General features: G+C 46.6%; 1 protein-coding gene across 4 annotated transcripts in view; it reads right to left on the bottom strand.

Moving 5' to 3' along the window:
• Positions 1 to 996: 996 nt before the first annotated feature.
• The window catches only part of LOC132382657 (cartilage intermediate layer protein 1-like), a 34,823-nt gene continuing 16,976 nt past the window's right edge, over positions 997 to 18,843 (bottom strand). For 2 of the 4 annotated variants that reach the window (XM_059953087.1, XM_059953088.1), the window contains exons 6-8: positions 10,453 to 10,561; positions 5,479 to 5,636; positions 997 to 4,691 (exon numbers count right to left, since the gene is read on the bottom strand). In XM_059953087.1, the coding sequence (XP_059809070.1) occupies positions 2,380 to 4,691; positions 5,479 to 5,636; positions 10,453 to 10,561 (2,579 nt within the window). In that variant the 3' untranslated portion in view covers positions 997 to 2,379. The remainder of the gene's footprint in view (positions 4,692 to 5,478; positions 5,637 to 10,452; positions 10,562 to 18,843) is intronic. The other 2 variants (XM_059953089.1, XM_059953090.1) reach the window with 1 other exon arrangement.

The following is an 18,843-nucleotide window of genomic DNA, read 5'->3' as shown; positions in this document are numbered from 1 at the left end:
CTTTGTAATAAAGGCCAACATTCCATTAGCCTTCTTCACTGCCTGCTGCACTTGCTTATTCACCTTCAGTGACCGATGAACAAGGACTCCTAGGTCTCTTTGTATTTCTCCCTTACCTAACTCTACACCGTTCAGATAATAATCTGCCTTCCTGTTCTTACTCCCAAAGTGGATAACTTCACACTTATTCACATTAAACGTCATCTGCCAAGTATCTGCTCAGTCACCCAGCTTATCCAAGTCTCCCTGAATTCTCCTAACATCCTCATCACGTCACACTGCCACCCAGCTTAGTATCATCAGCAAATTTGCTGATGTTATTTTCAATGCCTTCATCCAAATCGTTGACGTAAATTGTAAGCAGCTGTGGTCCCAATACCGAGCCCTGTGGCACCCCACTAGTCACCACCTGCCATTCCGAGAAACACCCATTCACCGCTACCCTTTGCTTTCTATCTGCCAACCAGTTTTCTATCCATGTCAATGTCTTCCCCCCCCGATGCCCTGAGCTTTGATTTTACCCACCAATCTCCTATGTGGGACCTTATCAAATGCATAATGTAGGGAAATGCATGGTCATGAACTTTGGCAAAAGGAATAAAGACTTGAACTCTTTTGTAAACTGGGAAAAAAATTCAGAAATAAGAGGTGCAAAAGGAATTGAGAGTCCTTTGCAGAACACCCTAAAGGTGTTAATAAACCCGATTCTGAGGTTAAATTGCAGGTTGAGAAGGAAGACAAATGTAGTGTTAGCATTCATTTCAGAAGGACTAGAATATAAAGGCATGGATGTAATGCTGAACTTTGTCTAGCACTGGTCAGGCCACATTGGAGTATTGGGAACAGTTTTGGGCCTATTGTCTAAGAAAAGATATGCTGGTATTGGAGAAGGTTCATGAGAATGATTTCTGGAATTAAAGGGTTAATGTATGAGGAGCGTTTAATGGCTCTAGGCCTGTACTCGCTGGGGTTTGCAGGAATGGGGGGGGGGGGATCTAATTGAAACCTTTCGAATATTGAAAAGCCTACATAGAAAGGATGTTTGCTATAGCAAGTGAGTCAAGGACCAGCAGGCACTGCCTCAGACTAGAAGGATGAACAGAGGTGAGGAAAAATTTCTTTAGCCTGAGGGTGAGGCATCTGTGGAATTCATTGCCATGGAAGGCTGTTGAGGCCAAGTCATTGGGTACATTTAAAGTGGACGTTGATAGGTACTTGATTAGACAGGGAATCAAAAGTTATGGGATCAGCCATGATGGAATGCCGGAGCAGACTCGATGGGCTGAATGGACAATTCCTGCTGCTATGTCTTACAGTCAATGGTGGTGTACCTCCAATCTCTTCATGGTGATAGCGCAGGGTTTCCACGTACCCGTTGGTTAATGGTAGGGATCTATGGCATAAAGAAGATTGTGGACCCGCACTGTAGAGGCTCTGTAAGGGTTCCAGTCCCGTAAGTTGCAAAGTTTAATTTGTTCCTACCCTCTGGCAAGTTTCTCCTAATAGTACCACACTGCATGTGAATTTGCTGCAAGGAAATGCATCCTCAGATATCCAGTCCTCCGTACCTTTAGTCCCACAGCATTCAGGAGTGTTCTCAGCACAATTCACAATCACAATCCTTCTCAGCAGAAGGACAGTGTGCATGTAAAACTTGAGCTCTTTATTTTAGAAGCATCTGGTATTGCGTAATACTAACTACGAGCCAAATACAGATTTGTTATGCAGAAGTGCAGTAAATTTAAGCCAGCACGTGAAGGGAAAGGTCGTTAATGCTAGTTCCAATACTAGAGAGCATGTCTTCTGAGGGAGCTAGGGATTTTCTCTTTGGAGCGAAGGAGGATGAGAAGTGACTTGATAGAGATGTACAAGATGATGAGGCACAAGTAGAATGGACAGCCATCAACTTTTACCCAGGGTGGAACTAGCACAATTTTAAGTGATTGGAGGAAAGTATATAAAGGACGCTAGACCTATTTTGTTTTTACACACAGACGGATGCTGTTGGGGGTGATGGTAGAGGCAGACACGAGGGGCATATAATAAGATGGGAACGTGGATGATAGAGAAGTAGAGGGATATGTGCATGGGAAGACTGAGACTGATCTTGGAGTTGACTAGAAGTTTGGCACAAAAGGGAGCTGAAGGGCCTGTACTGTGCTGTAATGTTCTATGTTTGCCTGAACACATCATACGTGGTGTGTTCTGGAAAGCTCTGCTTTGGAACACTACCAGAAATAAATAGAATAGAGAACTGGTTTCACAGTTCACGGAAGTAACTTCCTCCCTAAAGATTTGAACTTGCAGTTTAATTTGGAACTACAGAGTTTGGAGCAAAATGTTGGTTTAATCCACATCACAGAACCACAGACTCTCAGCCTACGCTCTTGGCACTTGCATATATCTTCTCAATGTGCGAAACAAGCGACCTCTCTTCCCTCTTCCTACCCGCTGGTTGTGCGCGCGTGGCTGTCCTGGGAAGTTCTGCAAGCTCTGGAAGGCATCCTGCTGACCCACTGGCCTGTCTGCACAGTTAAAGGTCAGCGCCACACCCGCGTTGGACTTCATGACCCGGGAGACTGTGTCTGAACTTCCGGCAAAGCACCTGCCAAGAGCTATTTCCTTGGCAGTGGCAGCATCCTGGTCGGTTACGGTGTAGATGCCGTAATTGTGGCCGAGAGGATCGAGGGGAGCCAGCATTGTGAACTCGCTGGTGTCGTTGTTGACAGCAAGAGGCAGTTCGTTGACCAGATATTCCCGGAACATGTTGTTAATGCTCTCCAGGCGACAGTGACCCTGTGGGATGATCTTCACCAGTGTTCTGTCGACCCGCTCTTGGTCGTAGAGCGTGCCGCTGCATTTGAACTCCAGGCAGACGGCGGAGACGCCTGGCTGCTTGACATCACGGGTGCTCCGAACGTCGCGCAGGCCGTACAGCTGGCCTACGGTCCGAGGGTGCGTACCCCCCAGGTTGCGAGACCTCACCGTGATGTCCTGAGTTCCAGTGAGCTTCACTTTGATGTAGCAAGCTCGGAACTCAAGGGGCCGTGGCCACCAGGCCAGGTAGTCTTCTGTCCAACTCATCGGGTCATCTTCGTTGAAGGCTACAGTGTTGTATTCATATCTGTCGCCCTCCACCCTGTAGAATCGGAAATGAGCAGCACTGAAGGGCGCCTCCTCACACTCTCGCAGCTTCTGGTAAGGGTAAACGGGACCATTCGCCTCCTCCGCCGCGTTGGGGTTGGGCTTGGCCACGTTTATCCTGAATGCTGTCTTTTTGGCTCTAGGGTCCTCGTGGTCTGATCTCCTGTATTGGAACTTCTGCAGGAGGGGTTGCTGCACGCCAATGCTGGATGTCAGGGAGTGGGAGATGGCCTCCAGCTCCTCTCCCCTGAGGGTTGCTGTCACGTAGGCGGAGTAAGCGTGGGGCTGACGCTCGTCACAGAAAGCAGGCACACAGGCCCCGTTGGGACCACTGACCACACTGTCAAAGCGTCCCCAGGCCCGGGGATTGGAGCTAAACCCCGGCAGGGGCTCTAGGTTAATGAGCGATACCACCGCTCCCCGTAACTGATCGCCGGTTGTGAAGCGATCACCTCGGAAGGTGCGGACTTTGACGTAGCACCTCCTGCTCTCGGGGACGTCCAAGTTAAAGAGGCGCCGCTCCCGAATCTCCATGTTACCCACCAGGAAGGTTCGCTCCTCGCGTCTCCCTCGCCGGCTTTGGACAAAAGTGAAGTCCCCCTCTTCTTCCCAGAAGCCAGTGTCAGGGTTGAGAGACCATAGCTTCATCAGTTCCAAATGTTCGGGTATTTGAACTTGGGCAGTGTCCAGGAATACCCTCACCTGGCCTGCGTTGAGATTGTTCAATGCAGCTTCATCGGTGAAGTCCAGAGAAAACATGCCATAGGTCCTCAGGGGCAGAACGTCGCCCTCTTCATTAACAAAGTCCAGATCACTTGGTGCTGCTGAGGCCAGGGAGGTATCTCTGGCATCGAGGAAGGTGATGCTGGCTTGCACCAGGCCCCTGTAAACTTCCCCATTCTGCTTGTAGAATGAGTTGGCTGGAATCTCCAGCTCAGCAATGGGTTCTCGTTTTTCACTCCCTCCCATGCTGATGGCGTTACTGACAGAACAGTCCAGCGTCGTCGCAGGCTTCTTCCTTAGAAGTCTAACCTGGTGAAACACAGACCCTCCATTCCTGTTGAAAGCCAGTACCTTGGTGGTATTCACAAACTTCTGGGAACGGTCCACAAAGGTCAGGACCAACCTGTCGACATCAGCCGGGACTGCCATTGAGAAGGTGCCCTTGTACCCCGTCATACCGACTTTCCTCCCGCCCATGAAGATCTGCCCGAGGCGCATGGGTTCCCCATTGTCAGCCGCTACTGCACGGCCACGCACGGTGGCCTTGATATCTATGCACCTCTGGCACCCACACTTCTTCACCACCCTGATGGGGAGTGTGTACCCAGAGCAGGGTATGCTTCTGTCCTCCAGCTGCACCGCCCCACAGCAGAACCTGGCGGCATCTCTGCACTCCCCCTCTGGCCCCTGGTCCCCGGCGCACCTTGCTGCAGGGCACCGCCCTGCGTCGTAGAGAAAGGAATGGCTCTGGTTCTGGTAGCAGTCAGCCGGAAGCTGGATGAAATAGCTCTCGGGGACTGGATTACAAGAAGGAGCCATCAGTGCTGTGAATACAAAAGCAGACAGTGAGATACCCATGGACACGTTAACAGTCACAGAGCAGAGGAAACCAGATGATCTTCTGCGTGACCGGACAATTTGCAGAACGGCACCAGTTTAATTGGGAATGCTAACATGTCAGAAGGAGGGACATGGTTCTACAACAACACTACAAATCAGAGCTTGAGAAAGGGAGCCTTAGGAGGGAGCATTTTGGTAGGAGTGATCATAACCTGGGTTGAGATGTGATTCAACAAAGGTAGACTAGGAGCAGGCGCACAAAGGTAAAATTGTCAGAGCAGCTGAAGGCTTCAGAAAGGGGACGGTGTGGCTCCGAACCACGTGCAGACATCACGATCCTGACCTCACGCTCATGGCAGGCCTGTGGGGACACCTTCACCAGGAGGACACGGAAAACGCGAGACCATCAGGAAACCCCCATGGCATATGCAGGAGCCACTGGAACATTCTACACTGAGAGGGATCGTACCGATAGCTCCACACCAGGGGAGGGCCAGTGGACTCCGTGCTGTGGGAGGGGCAGAGCAGTGGGCGTGAATCCATCAAAGGACAGCAATGAAAGGGAAGTGTCCCGGCAGAGAAGCTGCAATCAAACCCAGAGGGCCTGGGTCGGATAACCAGTCCTCAGGTGGATGGGAAATGCCAGCACTCCTCCACTCATCGTGGGGGATCAGTAACGCCTGTTCGCACGGCTGGAGGAATTCACTGGAGCTACTTTCCTGTTTAAGCCGCACCTGGTTTGGAGGTAGCTGAGGAGTTCTGTTCCCTCACCTGTCACAGTGAGTGTGGCTGGCTGGGATTTGATGAAACCGGCAGGATTGCTGGCACGACACGAGTACTGCCCAGCGTGTTGTGGCTGCAGCGAGTGTAAAACCAACACGCTGCCATGGCCAGCTGTCCTCTCGTCCAGCAAGGAGCCATTATGGTACCTGCAGATCAGAGTACAGTGCAACCAAATCAGAATCTGCTTTAATATCGCTGGCATAGTCATGAAATTTGTTGTTTGCAGTAGCAGTACATTGCAATACCCAGTAATAAAAAAAACTAAATTACAGTAAGCACACACACACATAAAAATAAATAAGTAATGCAAAAAAGAGGGAAAAAACAGAGGTAGTGTCGGGTTCATTGTCTACTCAGAAATCTGCTGGTGGAGGGGAAGAAGCTGTTCCTGAAATGCTGGCTCCCTGATGGTGGTAATGAGAAGAGGACACCCGTGGGTGATGGGTGGCACCTTTTAAAAACGTCGCCTTTTGTCCTGGAAGCTGGGGAGGCCAACTTTTTACAGCTTTTTTCAATTCTCTGCAGTGCTCCCCCCCACCGTACCAGACGGTCATACAACAGGCTCCCCCCCCATACCAGAGGGTCATACAACAGGCCCCCACCCCCCCATACCAGACGGTCATACAACAGGCCCCCCCCGGTACCAGACGGTCATACAACAGGCCCCCCCGGTACCAGACGGTCATACACCCTTTTATCATGGAACACAAAGACAAGCCTGTGTCTTACGGCTGCTCACAGGGGTGAAACTGGACACAAACCACCTGGCTAGTGATCATGTTCCATCAGCACACTCTGCGTTCCACGTGCTTAACCCTTCCTCACTCTCACGTGCGTCCACTCTTTCCTGAAGTACATGGAGGCAATTCACTTTAACCATTCCCTGAAGACGATCTCTGCAGTCAGGAGCTTCAGGTCTGTACCTACTGCATAAAGTACAGAAACAGACCCTTTGGCCCATCTAGTCCATTCCAACCCAATCTTCTGCCAAGTCCCATCTACCTGCACCTGGAACATATCCCTCCACATCCCTCCCATCACGTACTTATCCAACCTTCTCTTAAAAGTCACAATTGAATCAACTTCTATCACTTCTGCTGGCAGCTCTGAGTAAAGAAGATTCCCCCTTCACCCTAAACCCAAAAACCTATAACCTCCAGTTCTAGTCTCAGCCAAATGGAGGGGTAAAAACCTGCATGCAGTCACCCTATCCATACACCTCATAACCCCCATAAGATCTCCCCTCATTCCCCTGTGATCCAGGGAATAAAGTCCCAGCCTATTCAACCTTTCCCTGTAACAAGTCCCGGCAACATCCTTGTAAACTTCCTCTGCACTCTTGTCAATCTTATTCATACTTGTAGGGAAATTAATTTGCTAAGGAAATTCAATTAGAGTTGGTCACATTTAAGTTGGACACTGGTTTCAAAGTGACGAGAGAATACTTTTATTCATGAAAAAGTGAAGAATGACTCGCTGATGGTGCAACCGTCAACAGACAGACAGTCAAGTCTTCCAAAGAATGATAGTCATAGTCTTTGTTTATACATGCACACAGGAAGTCAATTATATCAGTAAAGTTAAAAACATCAGTCCTGTGTGTCTTATTAATTCCCACAAAAATGCCAGACAGTCTCTTGACTGCCCACAACACAAGAAGTAAAGGCTGCTGAACATCCTTGAAGCTGATAAGATTATTGCAAGCGTATTGAGAACCCAGGCTGAATGGTGAATTATGGCAGAAAGGAGGTTCATAAACTCCTTAGGTTCAGTAAGTCATTAAAATACAAAAGCATAATTTGTTTTATGTTAGTACCAGACAGGTGAAGGAAAACCAGAGGCTTTGTGTCAGAAACTTGACAGCCCACAGGAGCCTCCCTACTATGACCTTCACTGTTTCCATTGTGTTTATGCTGCTGTGTTACACAGCACGAGGCATGTTGCTAACTAGAGGGAGGTGCAGTGTGTTAAAAGCTCAGATATTTTAACCCTTTATTCAAAATATTCTTCCACAATACTTTTCCTGTAGGCAGGTGGCCAGAACTGCACACAATACTCCAAATTTGGCCTCACCAACACTGTTGTCATCAATACAGTACATCATCCCACTTCCTGTGCTCAGTGCCCAGGTTTATGAAGGCCAATGTGCCAAAAGCTTTATTTATGACCCTATCTATTTGTGTCACCACTTCCAAGCAACAATGGATCTGTATTCCTAGATCCCTCTGTTCTACCACTCCCACCAGTCTCTCCTGCTCACCATGTAAGACCTGCCCCGGTTAGTCCCCCCAAAGTGCAATACCTCATACTAGTCTGGTCCAGATCCCGCTGCGAGCTCTGATAGTTTCCCTCACTGTCCACTACACCCCCCAACCTTGGTGTCATCCACATTATCATCCAGGTTGTTGATGTGGATGAGAAACAACAATGGACACAGCACCGATCCCTGTGACACACCACCAGTCACGGGCCTCCTGTCAGAGAGGCAGTCCTCTATGACCAGTCTCTGGCTTCTCCCACAAAGCCAATGTCTAATCCAATTTACTACCTCATCCTGATCAAAGGCCTTGCTAACGTCCACTTATTTATCCATTTATTGAGATGCAGCACATCTGAGCAGTATAGCCTTAGCTTAATCATGGGACAATTTACAATGACCTGTCAATCGGCACATCTTTAGACTGTGGCAGGAAATGAGGCAATAGCAGGGGAAATGTACAAACTCCTTACAGACAGTGGCAGGAATTGAACCTGGGTCACTGGCCCTGTAAAGTGTGGTGCTATCAATATCCACCGTCTTGCCTTTGTTAACTTTCCCAGTAACCTCCTTGAAAAGCTGTGGAAGGTTGGTTAGACCTGACCTGCTGTGATGGCTATCTCTAATCAGAATCTGTCTGCACAAAAACGTAGAAATCCTGTGCCTTAGAATACCTGACATCGAGCTCACTAGCCTATCATTGCCCGAGCCTTTCTTAAAAAACAGTCTTCTGGCATCTCACTGTGGCTGGGGACATTTTAAATATCTTTACTAGGGCTCCTACAATTTCTGCACTTGCCTCCCACAGAGTCCGAGGGAACTCCTTGTCAGTCCCTGGGGTTTTATCCACCCTAATTCACCTGAAGACAAACAGCACTCCTCTTTTATAATCTGACCTCACTACTCTGTTCTATGGTCTCTGTCTCCCAAATAAATCCAGATGCAAAAAAGTTGGGCACTTTGGTCAATTATTTGGGGCCTTTTATGGATGTCCTGCGTACCCCATCACCTAATCTTCTCTTGTGCCCTACAAAGGTAACACACACACTTCTGGAAGAAGTCAGCAGGTTGAGTAGCAGCCGTGGAGGGGAATGGACAGTCAACATTCCAGGTTTATTGGGACTGAATGACGGGAGAAAGTTGAGAATAAGGAGAGCAGGATAAGGATCTGGCAGGTGATGGGTGGGTCCAGGTGGAAGTGAAGTACTGGACCAACGTCCGCTGCACTAACCATCCCTCTGGTGTTAGCAAAATGAAGGAGCTCGTCGTTGGCTTCAGGAAGGGGTGACGTACACAGTTCCTTTTGTATCAATGGTCCTGAGGTGGAGATGTCAAGAGTTTCAGCATAAGAACCAAAATTATGCCTGGATCGCTTTGAAGGTAATCTTGTGCGGCACAGCTTGATGGGTACAATTAAATATTCCCATTTCAGCCTGATACAGCTGAGAATTATAATTGCTTCCACAGGCTGTATAGTTAATAAAGATGTCTTAATGTGATTGACTAACCTACTGCTGCTTAAGACTGACGGAAACAATGCCGACTGTGTCTGTACTTCTCACCGGACTCCTCATAGGAAACGTGGGTGCTGGTCTCGGACTCAGGTGTTTAATAAAATGAGGTTTTCAACTCCCAATACCGACTAACTTACTGGTAAACATACAGTTTCTAGTCAGGAAAATCGGAAATCTCAGAGCTAAAGTGCTGTATCAGAGAAACATTAGGACCACTTGCTTCCCTTATTATTGGCTAGCTTAACTCCATATTACATCTCCACCCCTCCCCATGGCTTTTTAGTTGCCATCAGTTTGTTTTTAAATATTTCCCAATCCTCTAACTTCCCACTAATCTTTGCTCTATTACATGCCCTCTTTTTGGCTTTTATGTTGGCTTTGACTTCCTTGTCAGCCACGGTTGTGCCATCCTGCCTTTAGAATATTCTTCTTTGGGATGAATTGCTCGCAGAAACTCCAGCCATTGCTGCTGAGCCATCATCCCTGTTGATGTTCCCTTCTAATCAGCCTTGGCCAGCTCCTCTCTCGTGCCTCTGTAATTCCTTTCACCATCGTAATACTGGTACATTTCACTTTTGCTTCTCCCTTCTGACATTCCTACTACTAACCCCAACATCTCCAATATTGAGCCCCTTGTGCAAAACAGCTGACCTACTGCTCCCACCCTGAGCAATAACACACTGAACCCAACCCACTCCACAACTGCTGATCCTGGAGATGGCCAACCCTTCTCAGAGTACCACCTCACAACCTATGTTCCCTCTAGTCTGTGTGTGTGTCCATGCACACACAGGAAAGTAATGTGTGCACCAAAGGTTAGTTACCTAAAGTAATGTAGTAATTAATAATTATACTTATTGAAAATAATCTTTCAGCTAAATGTTTCTGTTAACTAGATAGTCGGGTTTTCAAATACCACAATGCTCATCACTAATTTACGTCACCTCACCTTTCCTGTTCCGGTTTGTACAGCTGCATCACGGTGGCAGCCATGTTTGGTGGACAGTGTTGAACCCACCGCTAACTGCCTCATCCCTGACTACTGGGCATTGGTCCCTATATAACATATAACCATAGAACAATCAATCACAGCACGGAAACAGGCCATCTCGGCCCTCCTAGTACCTCCACCTCACCAGAGGTTCGAGGGTTGGGATGAACATAGACACAACAGAATGGAAGGGACGTTACCAGGAGTACTTGTTGGCGGGCGGATCACACACTGCGTTGCAGCAGAAAGTGACGCTCTGGCCCTCGTGTCTGATCTTGCTCTGGGGCTGTGACCTGATGAATGGCTTCACTGGAGAAAGGGGAAAGAGGTTACAGAAATTAATATTCCGGCTAATTGGGACCCCTCTTGAAATATCACTAGTTATATCAGCTGGAATGCTGTTCTCCAACGGGAATGTGAATTTGTTGGTGTTGTTTTATCAAGGGATAATGCACAGTAACAGGCCCTTCCAGCCCGCAAGCCTCTGGCTCATAATTACATCCATGTGCTCAGTTAACTTACTAATCCCCACGCCTTTTGAATGTGCGAGGAAAACATAAAAATTCCTTACAGGCAGTGATGGGAATTGAACGCAAGTCACTGGTGTTGAAATAGCAGCACTATTGCCCCCTCACACCCACTCCTCCCTCCTCCCCAACCAATTCCTGATTCTCTCCCCAGTTCTCTGCAGTAATGAGAGTGTATGTAAAAGAGAGGGATGTGTAATTATTACCAGTGTGTAACAGCGAAGGGTGGGTGAGAGCAGTGACACCATTACACATCCTCTCTACGACATGCTCATTACTAGCACATCACTGTTACACACCCCAGTCTAATACACCCTTCTGAAGCACACAACATCACAGTCAGCATAGAAACATAGAAAACCCACAGCACAATACAGGCCCTTTGGCCCTCAAAGTTGTGCCGAACATGTCCCTACCTTAGAAATTACTAGGCTTACCTATAGCCCTCTATTTTTTTAAGCTCCATGTACCTATCCAAAAGTCTCTTAAAAGCCCCTATTGTATCCACCTCCACCACCGTTGCCAGCAGCCCATTCCACGCACTCACCACTCTCTGAGTAAAAAATTACCCCTGACATCTCCTTTGTACCTACTCCCCAGCACCTTAAACCTGTGTCCTCTTGTGGGAACCATTTCAGCCCTGGGAAAAAGCCTCTGACTATCCACATGATTGATTTATCTCATCATCTTGTACACCTGTATCAGGTCACCTCTCATCCTCCGTCACTCCAAGGAGAAAAGGCCGAGTTCACTCAACCTGTTTTCATAAGACATGCTCCCCAATCCAGACAACATCCTTGTAAATCTCCTCTGCACCCTCTCTATGGTTTCCACATCCTTCCTGTAGTGAGGCGACCAGAACTGAGCACAGTACTCCAAGTTTGGTCTAACCAGGGTCCTATATAGCTGCAACATTACCTCTCGGCTCCTAAATTCAATTCCACGATTGATGAAGACCAATACACCGTATGCCTTCTTAACCATAGAGTCAACCTGCGCAGCTGCTGTGAACATCCTATTGACTCGGACCCCAAGATCCCTCTGATCCTCCACACTGCCGAGAGTCTTACCATTAATACTATACTCTGTCATCATATTTGACCTACCAAAGTACACCACTTCACACTTACCTGGGTTGAACTCCTTCTGCCACTTCTCAGCCCAGTTTTGTATCCTATCAACGTCCTGCTGTAACCTTTGTGTCATCAGCAAACTCACTAACCCATCCCTCCACTTCCTATTCCTGTGTGAAATAGGCAGGGGTTTGATTAGTGTAACAGTGACAACTGAGCTGTGTGCTGTAATGAGATGTGTACAGAGGTTGTGTATAAAATTGTGGTTGAGTTCATATGGACAGTGAGAGGAGTTGGAGGTCAGATTAGGATTTAGGGACAGAGATGAGGGGAGTTAGGGGACAGATTAGGATTTAGGGACAAGGATTGGAGGAGTTAGACGTCAGATTAGGATTTAGGGATAAGGATGAAGGGAGTTAGGGGACAGATTGGGTTTAGGGACAGATGGGGGAAGTTAGAGGTCAGATTAGGGTTTAGAGACAGAGATGGGGGAAGTTAGAGGTCAGATTAGGATCTAGGATCAGAGACAAGGGGAGTTAGAAGTCCGGCCTCTGCTCTACACTCAGAAGTCCAGCAATGTAGAGGGTGATGAAAGAGGGATCTGCTTGAAATATATATAAAAATTTCAGTAAAATAACCATTCTTATAGCATTTATTCGACCTATTAATGACATCAACATAGGCCTTAAATATACCCAATGACTTGGCCTCCAAGCCCCTTCTGACAATGAATTCCACAGATTCTGGCTAAAGAAGTTTCTCCTCATCTCTGTTCGAAATAGAAGTCCCTCTAGTTGCTCTATTATTAGGCTGTGCCCTCTGGTCACAGACTCCCCCACTTTGGGAAACATCGTCTCCACATCTACTCTATCAAGGCTATCTATCATCCGATAGGTTTCCAGAATAATTTTTGTAAAACTCCTCAGAATATCTCCAGCTTCAACATATCCTTTCTAAGATAACCGGCCCTAAATGGCTCACAATACTCCAAGTCAGGCCTCACCCGTGCTTTATAAAGTTTCAACATTACATCCTTGCTTTTATAACCGTATAGACAATAGACAATAGGTGCAGAAGTAGACCATTCAGCCCTTTGAGCCTGCACCGCCATTTTGAGATCATGGCTGATCATCTACTATCAATACCCGGTTCCTGCCTTGTCCCCATATCCCTTGATTCCCCTATCCATCAGATACCTATCTAGCTCCTTCTTGAAAGCATCCAGAGAATTGGCCTCCACTGCTTTCCAAGGCAGTGCATTCCACACCCCTACAATTCTCTGGGAGAAGAAGTTTTTCCTTAACTCTGTCCTAAATGACCTACCCCTTATTCTCAAACCATGCCCTCTGGTACTGGACTCTCCCAGCACCTGGAACATATTTCCTGCCTCTATCTTGACCAATCCCTTAATAATCTTATATGTTGCAATCAGATCCCCTCTCAATCTCCTTAATTCCAGCGTGTACAAGCCCAGTCTCTCTAACCTCTCTGTGTAAGACAGTCTGGACATGCCAGGAATTAACCTTGTGAATCTACGCTGCACTTCCTCTACAGCCAGGATGTCCTTCCTTAACCCTGGAGACCAAAACTGTACACAATACTCCAGGTGTGCTCTCACCAGAGCTCTGTACAAATGCAAGAGGATTTCCTTGCTCTTGTACTCAATTCCCTTTGTAATAAAGGCCAACATTCCATTAGCCTTCTTCACTGCCTGCTGCACTTGCTCAGTCACCTTCAGTGACTGATGAACAAGGACTCCTAGATCTCCCTTACCTAACTTTACACTGTTCAGATAATAATCTGCCTTCCTGTTCTTACTCCCAAAGTGGATAACCTCACACTTATTCACATTAAACGTTATCTGCCAAGTATTTGCCCACTCACCCAGCCTATCCAAGTCACCCTGAATTCTCCTAACATCCTCATCACATGTCACACTGCCACCCAGTTTAGTATCATTAGCAAACTTGCTGATGTTATTCTCAATACCTTCATCTAAATCGTTGATGTAAATCATAAACAGCTGTGGTTCCAATACCGAGCCCTGTGGCACCCCACTAGTCACCATCTGCCATTCCGAGAAACACCCATTCACCGTTACCCTTTGCTTTCTATCTGCCAACCAGTTTTCTATCCATGTCAATATCTTCCCCCCAATGCCATGAGCTTTGATTTTACCCACCAATCTCCTATGTGGGACCTTATCTGAAAATCGAGGAACACTACATCCACTGGATCTCCCTTGTCTAACTTCCTGGTTACATCCTCGAAAAACTCCAATAGATTAGTCAAGCATGATTTGTCCTTGGTAAATCCATGCTGGCTCAGCCCAATCCTATCACTGCTATCTAGATATGCCACTATTTCATCTTTAATAATGGACTCTAGCATCTTCCCCACTACTGATGTTAGGCTGACAGGACGATAGTTCTCTGTTTTCTCCCTCCCTCCTTTCTTAAAAAGTGGGATAACATTAGCCATTCTCCAATCCTCAGGAACTGATCCTGAATCTAAGGAACATTGGAAAATGATTACCAATGCATCCGCAATTTCCAGGGCCACCTCCTTTAGTACCCTAGGATGCAGACCATCTGGACCTGGGGATTTGTCAGCCTTCAGTCCCATCAGTCTATTCATCACTGTTCCCTTCCTAATGTCAATCTGTTTCATTTCCTCTGTTACCCTATGTCCTTGGCCCAGCCATACATCTGGGAGATTGCTTGTGTCTTCCTTAATGAAGACAGATCTAAAGTACTTATTAAATTCTTCTGCCATTTCTCTGTTTCCCATAACAATTTCACCCAATTCATTCTTCAAGGGCCCAACATTGTTCTTAACTATCTTCTTTCTCTTCATGTAACTAAAAAAGCTTTTGCTATCCTCCTTTATATTCCTGGCTAGCTTGCGTTCGTACCTCATTTTTTTTCTCCCCGTATTGCCTTTTAGTTAAGTTCTGTTGTTCCTTAAAAATTTCCCAATCATCTGTCCTCCCACTCACCTTAGCTCTGTCATACTTCCTGTATATAACCATATAACAACTACAGCACGGAAACAGGCCATCTCAGCCCTTCTAGTCCGTGCCAAATGCTTACTCTCACCTAGTCCCACCCACCTGCGCTCAGCCCATAACCCTCCATTCCTTTCCTGTCCATATACCTATCCAATTTTTTTTGTAAATGACAAAATCGAACCTGCCTCTACCACTTCTACTGGAAGCTCATTCCACATAGCAACCACTCTCTGAGTAAAGAAATTCCCTCTTGTGTTACACCTAAACTTTTGTCCCTTAACTCTCAACTCATGTCCTCTTGTTTGAATCTCACCTACTCTCAATGGAAAAAGCCTATCCATGTCAACTCTATCTATCCCCCTCATAATTTTAAATACCTCTATCAAGTCCCCCCTCAACCTTCTATGCTCAAAGAATGAAGACCTAACTTGTTCAATCTTTCCCTGTAACTTAGGTGCTGCAACCCAGGTAACATTCTAGTAAATCTCCTTTGTGCTCTCTCTATTTTGTTGACATCTTTCCTATAATTCGGTGACCAGAACTGTACACAATACTCCAAATTTGGCCTTACCAATGCCTTGTACAATTTTAACATTACATCCCAACTTCTGTACTCAATGCTCTGATTTATAAAGGCCAGCATACCAAAAGCTTTCTTCACCACCCTATCCACATGAGACCCCACCTTCAGGGAACTATGCACCATTATTCCTAGATCACTCTGTTCTACTGCATTCCTCAATGCCCTACCATTTACCATGTCCTATTTTGATTAGTCCTACCAAAATGTAGTACCTCACACTTATCAGCATTAAACTCCATCTGCCTTCTTTCAGCCCGCTCTTCCAAATGGCCTAAATCTCTCTGCAAGCTTTGAAAACCTACTTCATTATCCACAATGCCACCTATCTTAGCATCACCTGCGTACTTACTGATCCAATTTACCACCCCATCATCCAGATCATTAATATATATGACAAACAACATTGGACCCAGTACAGACCCCTGAGGCACACCACTAGCCACCGGCCTCCAACCTGACAAACAGTTATCCACCACTACTCTCTGGCATCTCCCATTCAGCCACTGTTGAATCCATTTTACTACTTCAATATTTACTAGCATGGTTCGGGAAGGTTTAAACTAATTTGCAAGGGGGATGGGACCCGGAGCAATAGAGCAGTAAAAGAAGTGCATGGAATAAAGCCAGATCTAACATATAGAGAGGCTTTGAGGAAAGAGAAGCAGACTAAAGGGTGTAAAGGTAGTAAGGTAGAAGGGCTAAAGTGTGTGTACTTCAATGCAAGAAGCATCAGGAACAAAGGTGATGAACTGAGAGCTTGGATACTTACATGGAATTATGATGTAGTGGCCATTACGGAGACTTGGCTGGCACCAGGGCAGGAATGGATTCTCAATATTCCTGGATTTCAGTGCTTTAAAAGGGATGGGGGGGGGGGGGAAGGGGAGCAGGGGTGGCATTACTGGTTAGGGATACTATTACAGCTACAAAAAGGGTGGGTAATGTCTTTTGAGTCAGTATGGGTGGAAGTCAGGAACAGGAATGGAGCAGTTATGCTACTGGGGGTATTCTATAGACCCCCTGGTAGCAGCAAAGATACCAAGAAGCAGATTGGGAGGCAGATTTTGGAAAGGTGCAAAAATAATAGGGTTGTTATCATGGGTGACTTTAACTTCCCTAATATTTAATTGGCACCTGATTAGTTCCAAGGGTTTAGATGGGGCAGAATTTGTTAAGTGTGTCCAGGATGGATTCCTGTCACAGTCTGTTGACAGGCCGACTAGAGGGAATGCCATACTAGATCTAGTATTAGGTAACGAACCGGGTCAGGTCACAAATCTGTCAGTGGGTGAGCATCTGGGGGACAGTGATCACTGCTCTCTGACCTTTAGCATTATCATGGAAAAGGATAGAATCAGAGAGGACAGGAAAATTTTTAATTGGGGAAGGGCAAATTATGAGGCTATAAGGCTAGAACTTGCGGGTGTGAATTGGGATGATATTTTTGAAGGGAAATGTACCATGGACATGTGATCAACGTTTAAGGATCTCTTGCAGGATGTTAGGGATAAATTTGTCCCGGTGAGGAAGATAAAGAACGGTAGGGTGAAGGAACCATGGGTGACACGTGAGGTGGAAAATCTAGTCAGGTGGAAGAAGGCAGCATACATGAAGTTTAGGAAGCAAGGATCAGATGGGTCTATTGAGGAATATAGGGTAGCAAGAAAGGAGCTTAAGAAGGGGCTGAGAAGAGCAAGAAGGGGGCATGAGAAGGCCTTGGCGAGTAGGGTAGAGGAAAACCCCAAGGCATTCTTCAATTATGTGAAGAACAAAAGGATGACAGGAGTGAAGGTAGGTCCGACTAGCGATAAAAGTGGGAAGATGTGCCTGGAGGCTGTGGAAGTGAGCGAGGTCGTCAATGAATACTTCTCTTCGGTATTCACCACTGAGAGGGAACTTGATGACAGTGAGGACAATATGAGTGAGGTTGATGTTCTGAAGTATGTTGATATTACGGCAGAGGAGGTGTTGGAGTTGTTAAAATACATTAGGACGGATAAGTCCCCGGGGCCTGATGGAATATTCCCCAGGCTACTCCACGAGGCAAGGGAAGAGATTGCTGAACCTCTGGCTAGGATCTTTATGTCCTCGTTGTCCATGGGAATGGTACCGGAGGATTGGAGGGAGGCAAATGTTGTCCCCTTGTTCAAAAAAGGTAGTAGGGATAGTTTGGGTAATTATAGACCAGTGAGCCTTACATCTGTGGTGGTAAAGCTGTTGGAAAAGTTTCTTAGAAATAGGATCTATGTGCATTTAGAGAATCATGGTCTGATCAGGGACAGTCAGTATGGCTTTGTGAAGGGCAGATCATGCCTAACAAGCCTGATAGATTTCTTTGAGGAGGTGACCAGGCATATAGATGAGGGTAGTGCAGTGGATGTGATCTACATGGATTTTAGTAAGGCATTTGAAGGTTCCACACGGTAGGCTTATTCAGAAAGTCAGAAGGCATGGGATCCAGGGAAGTTTGGCCAGGTGGATTCAGAATTGGCTTGCCTGCAGAAGGCAGAGGGTCAAGGTGGAGGGCATACATTCAGATTGGAGGGTTGTGTCTAGTGGTGTCCCACAAGGATCTGTTCTGGGACCTCTACTTTTCGTGATTTTTATTAACGACCTGGATGTGGGGGTAGAAGGGTGGGTTGGCAGATTTGCAGACGACACAAAGATTGGTGGTGTTGTAGTTAGTGTAGAGGATTGTCGGAGATTCCAGAGAGACATTGATGGGATGCAGAAGTGGGCTGAGAAGTGGCAGATGGAGTTCAACCCGGAGAAGTGTGAGTTGGTACACTTTGGAAGGACAAACTTCAAGGCAGAGTACAAAGTAAATGGCAGGATACTTGGTAGTGTGGAGGAGCAGAGGGATTTGGGGGTACATGTCCACAGATCCCTGAAAGTTGCCTCACAGGTAGATAGAGTAGGTAAGAATGCTTATGGGGTGTTAGCTTTCAATAAATCGAGAGATAGAGTTTAAGAGACGTGATGTAATATTGCAGCTCTATAAAACTCTAGTTAGGCCACACTTGGAGTACTGTGTCCAGTTCTGGTCGCCTCACTATAGGAAGGATGTGGAAGCATTGGAAAGGGTACAGAGGAGATTTACCAGGATGCTGCCTGGTTTAGAGAGTATGGATTATAATCAGAGATTAAGGGCTTTACTCTTTGGAGCGAAGGAGGATGATAGAGGTGTACAAGATATTAAGAGGAATAGACATTAATAGACATAGAGGAATAGACAGAGTGGACATCCAGTGCCTCTTCCCCAGGGCACCACTGCTCAGTACAAGAGGACATGGCTTTAAGGTAACGGGAGAGAAGTTCAAGGAGGATATTAGAGGAAGGTTTTTCACTCAGAGAGTGGTTGGTGCGTGGAATGCACTGCCTGAGTCAGTGGTGGAGGC

Source organism: Hypanus sabinus, chromosome 28 (assembly GCF_030144855.1).
Source record: "Hypanus sabinus isolate sHypSab1 chromosome 28, sHypSab1.hap1, whole genome shotgun sequence".
Lineage (NCBI taxonomy): Eukaryota > Metazoa > Chordata > Chondrichthyes > Myliobatiformes > Dasyatidae > Hypanus > Hypanus sabinus.
This window is presented reverse-complemented; position numbering and strand designations above follow the sequence as displayed.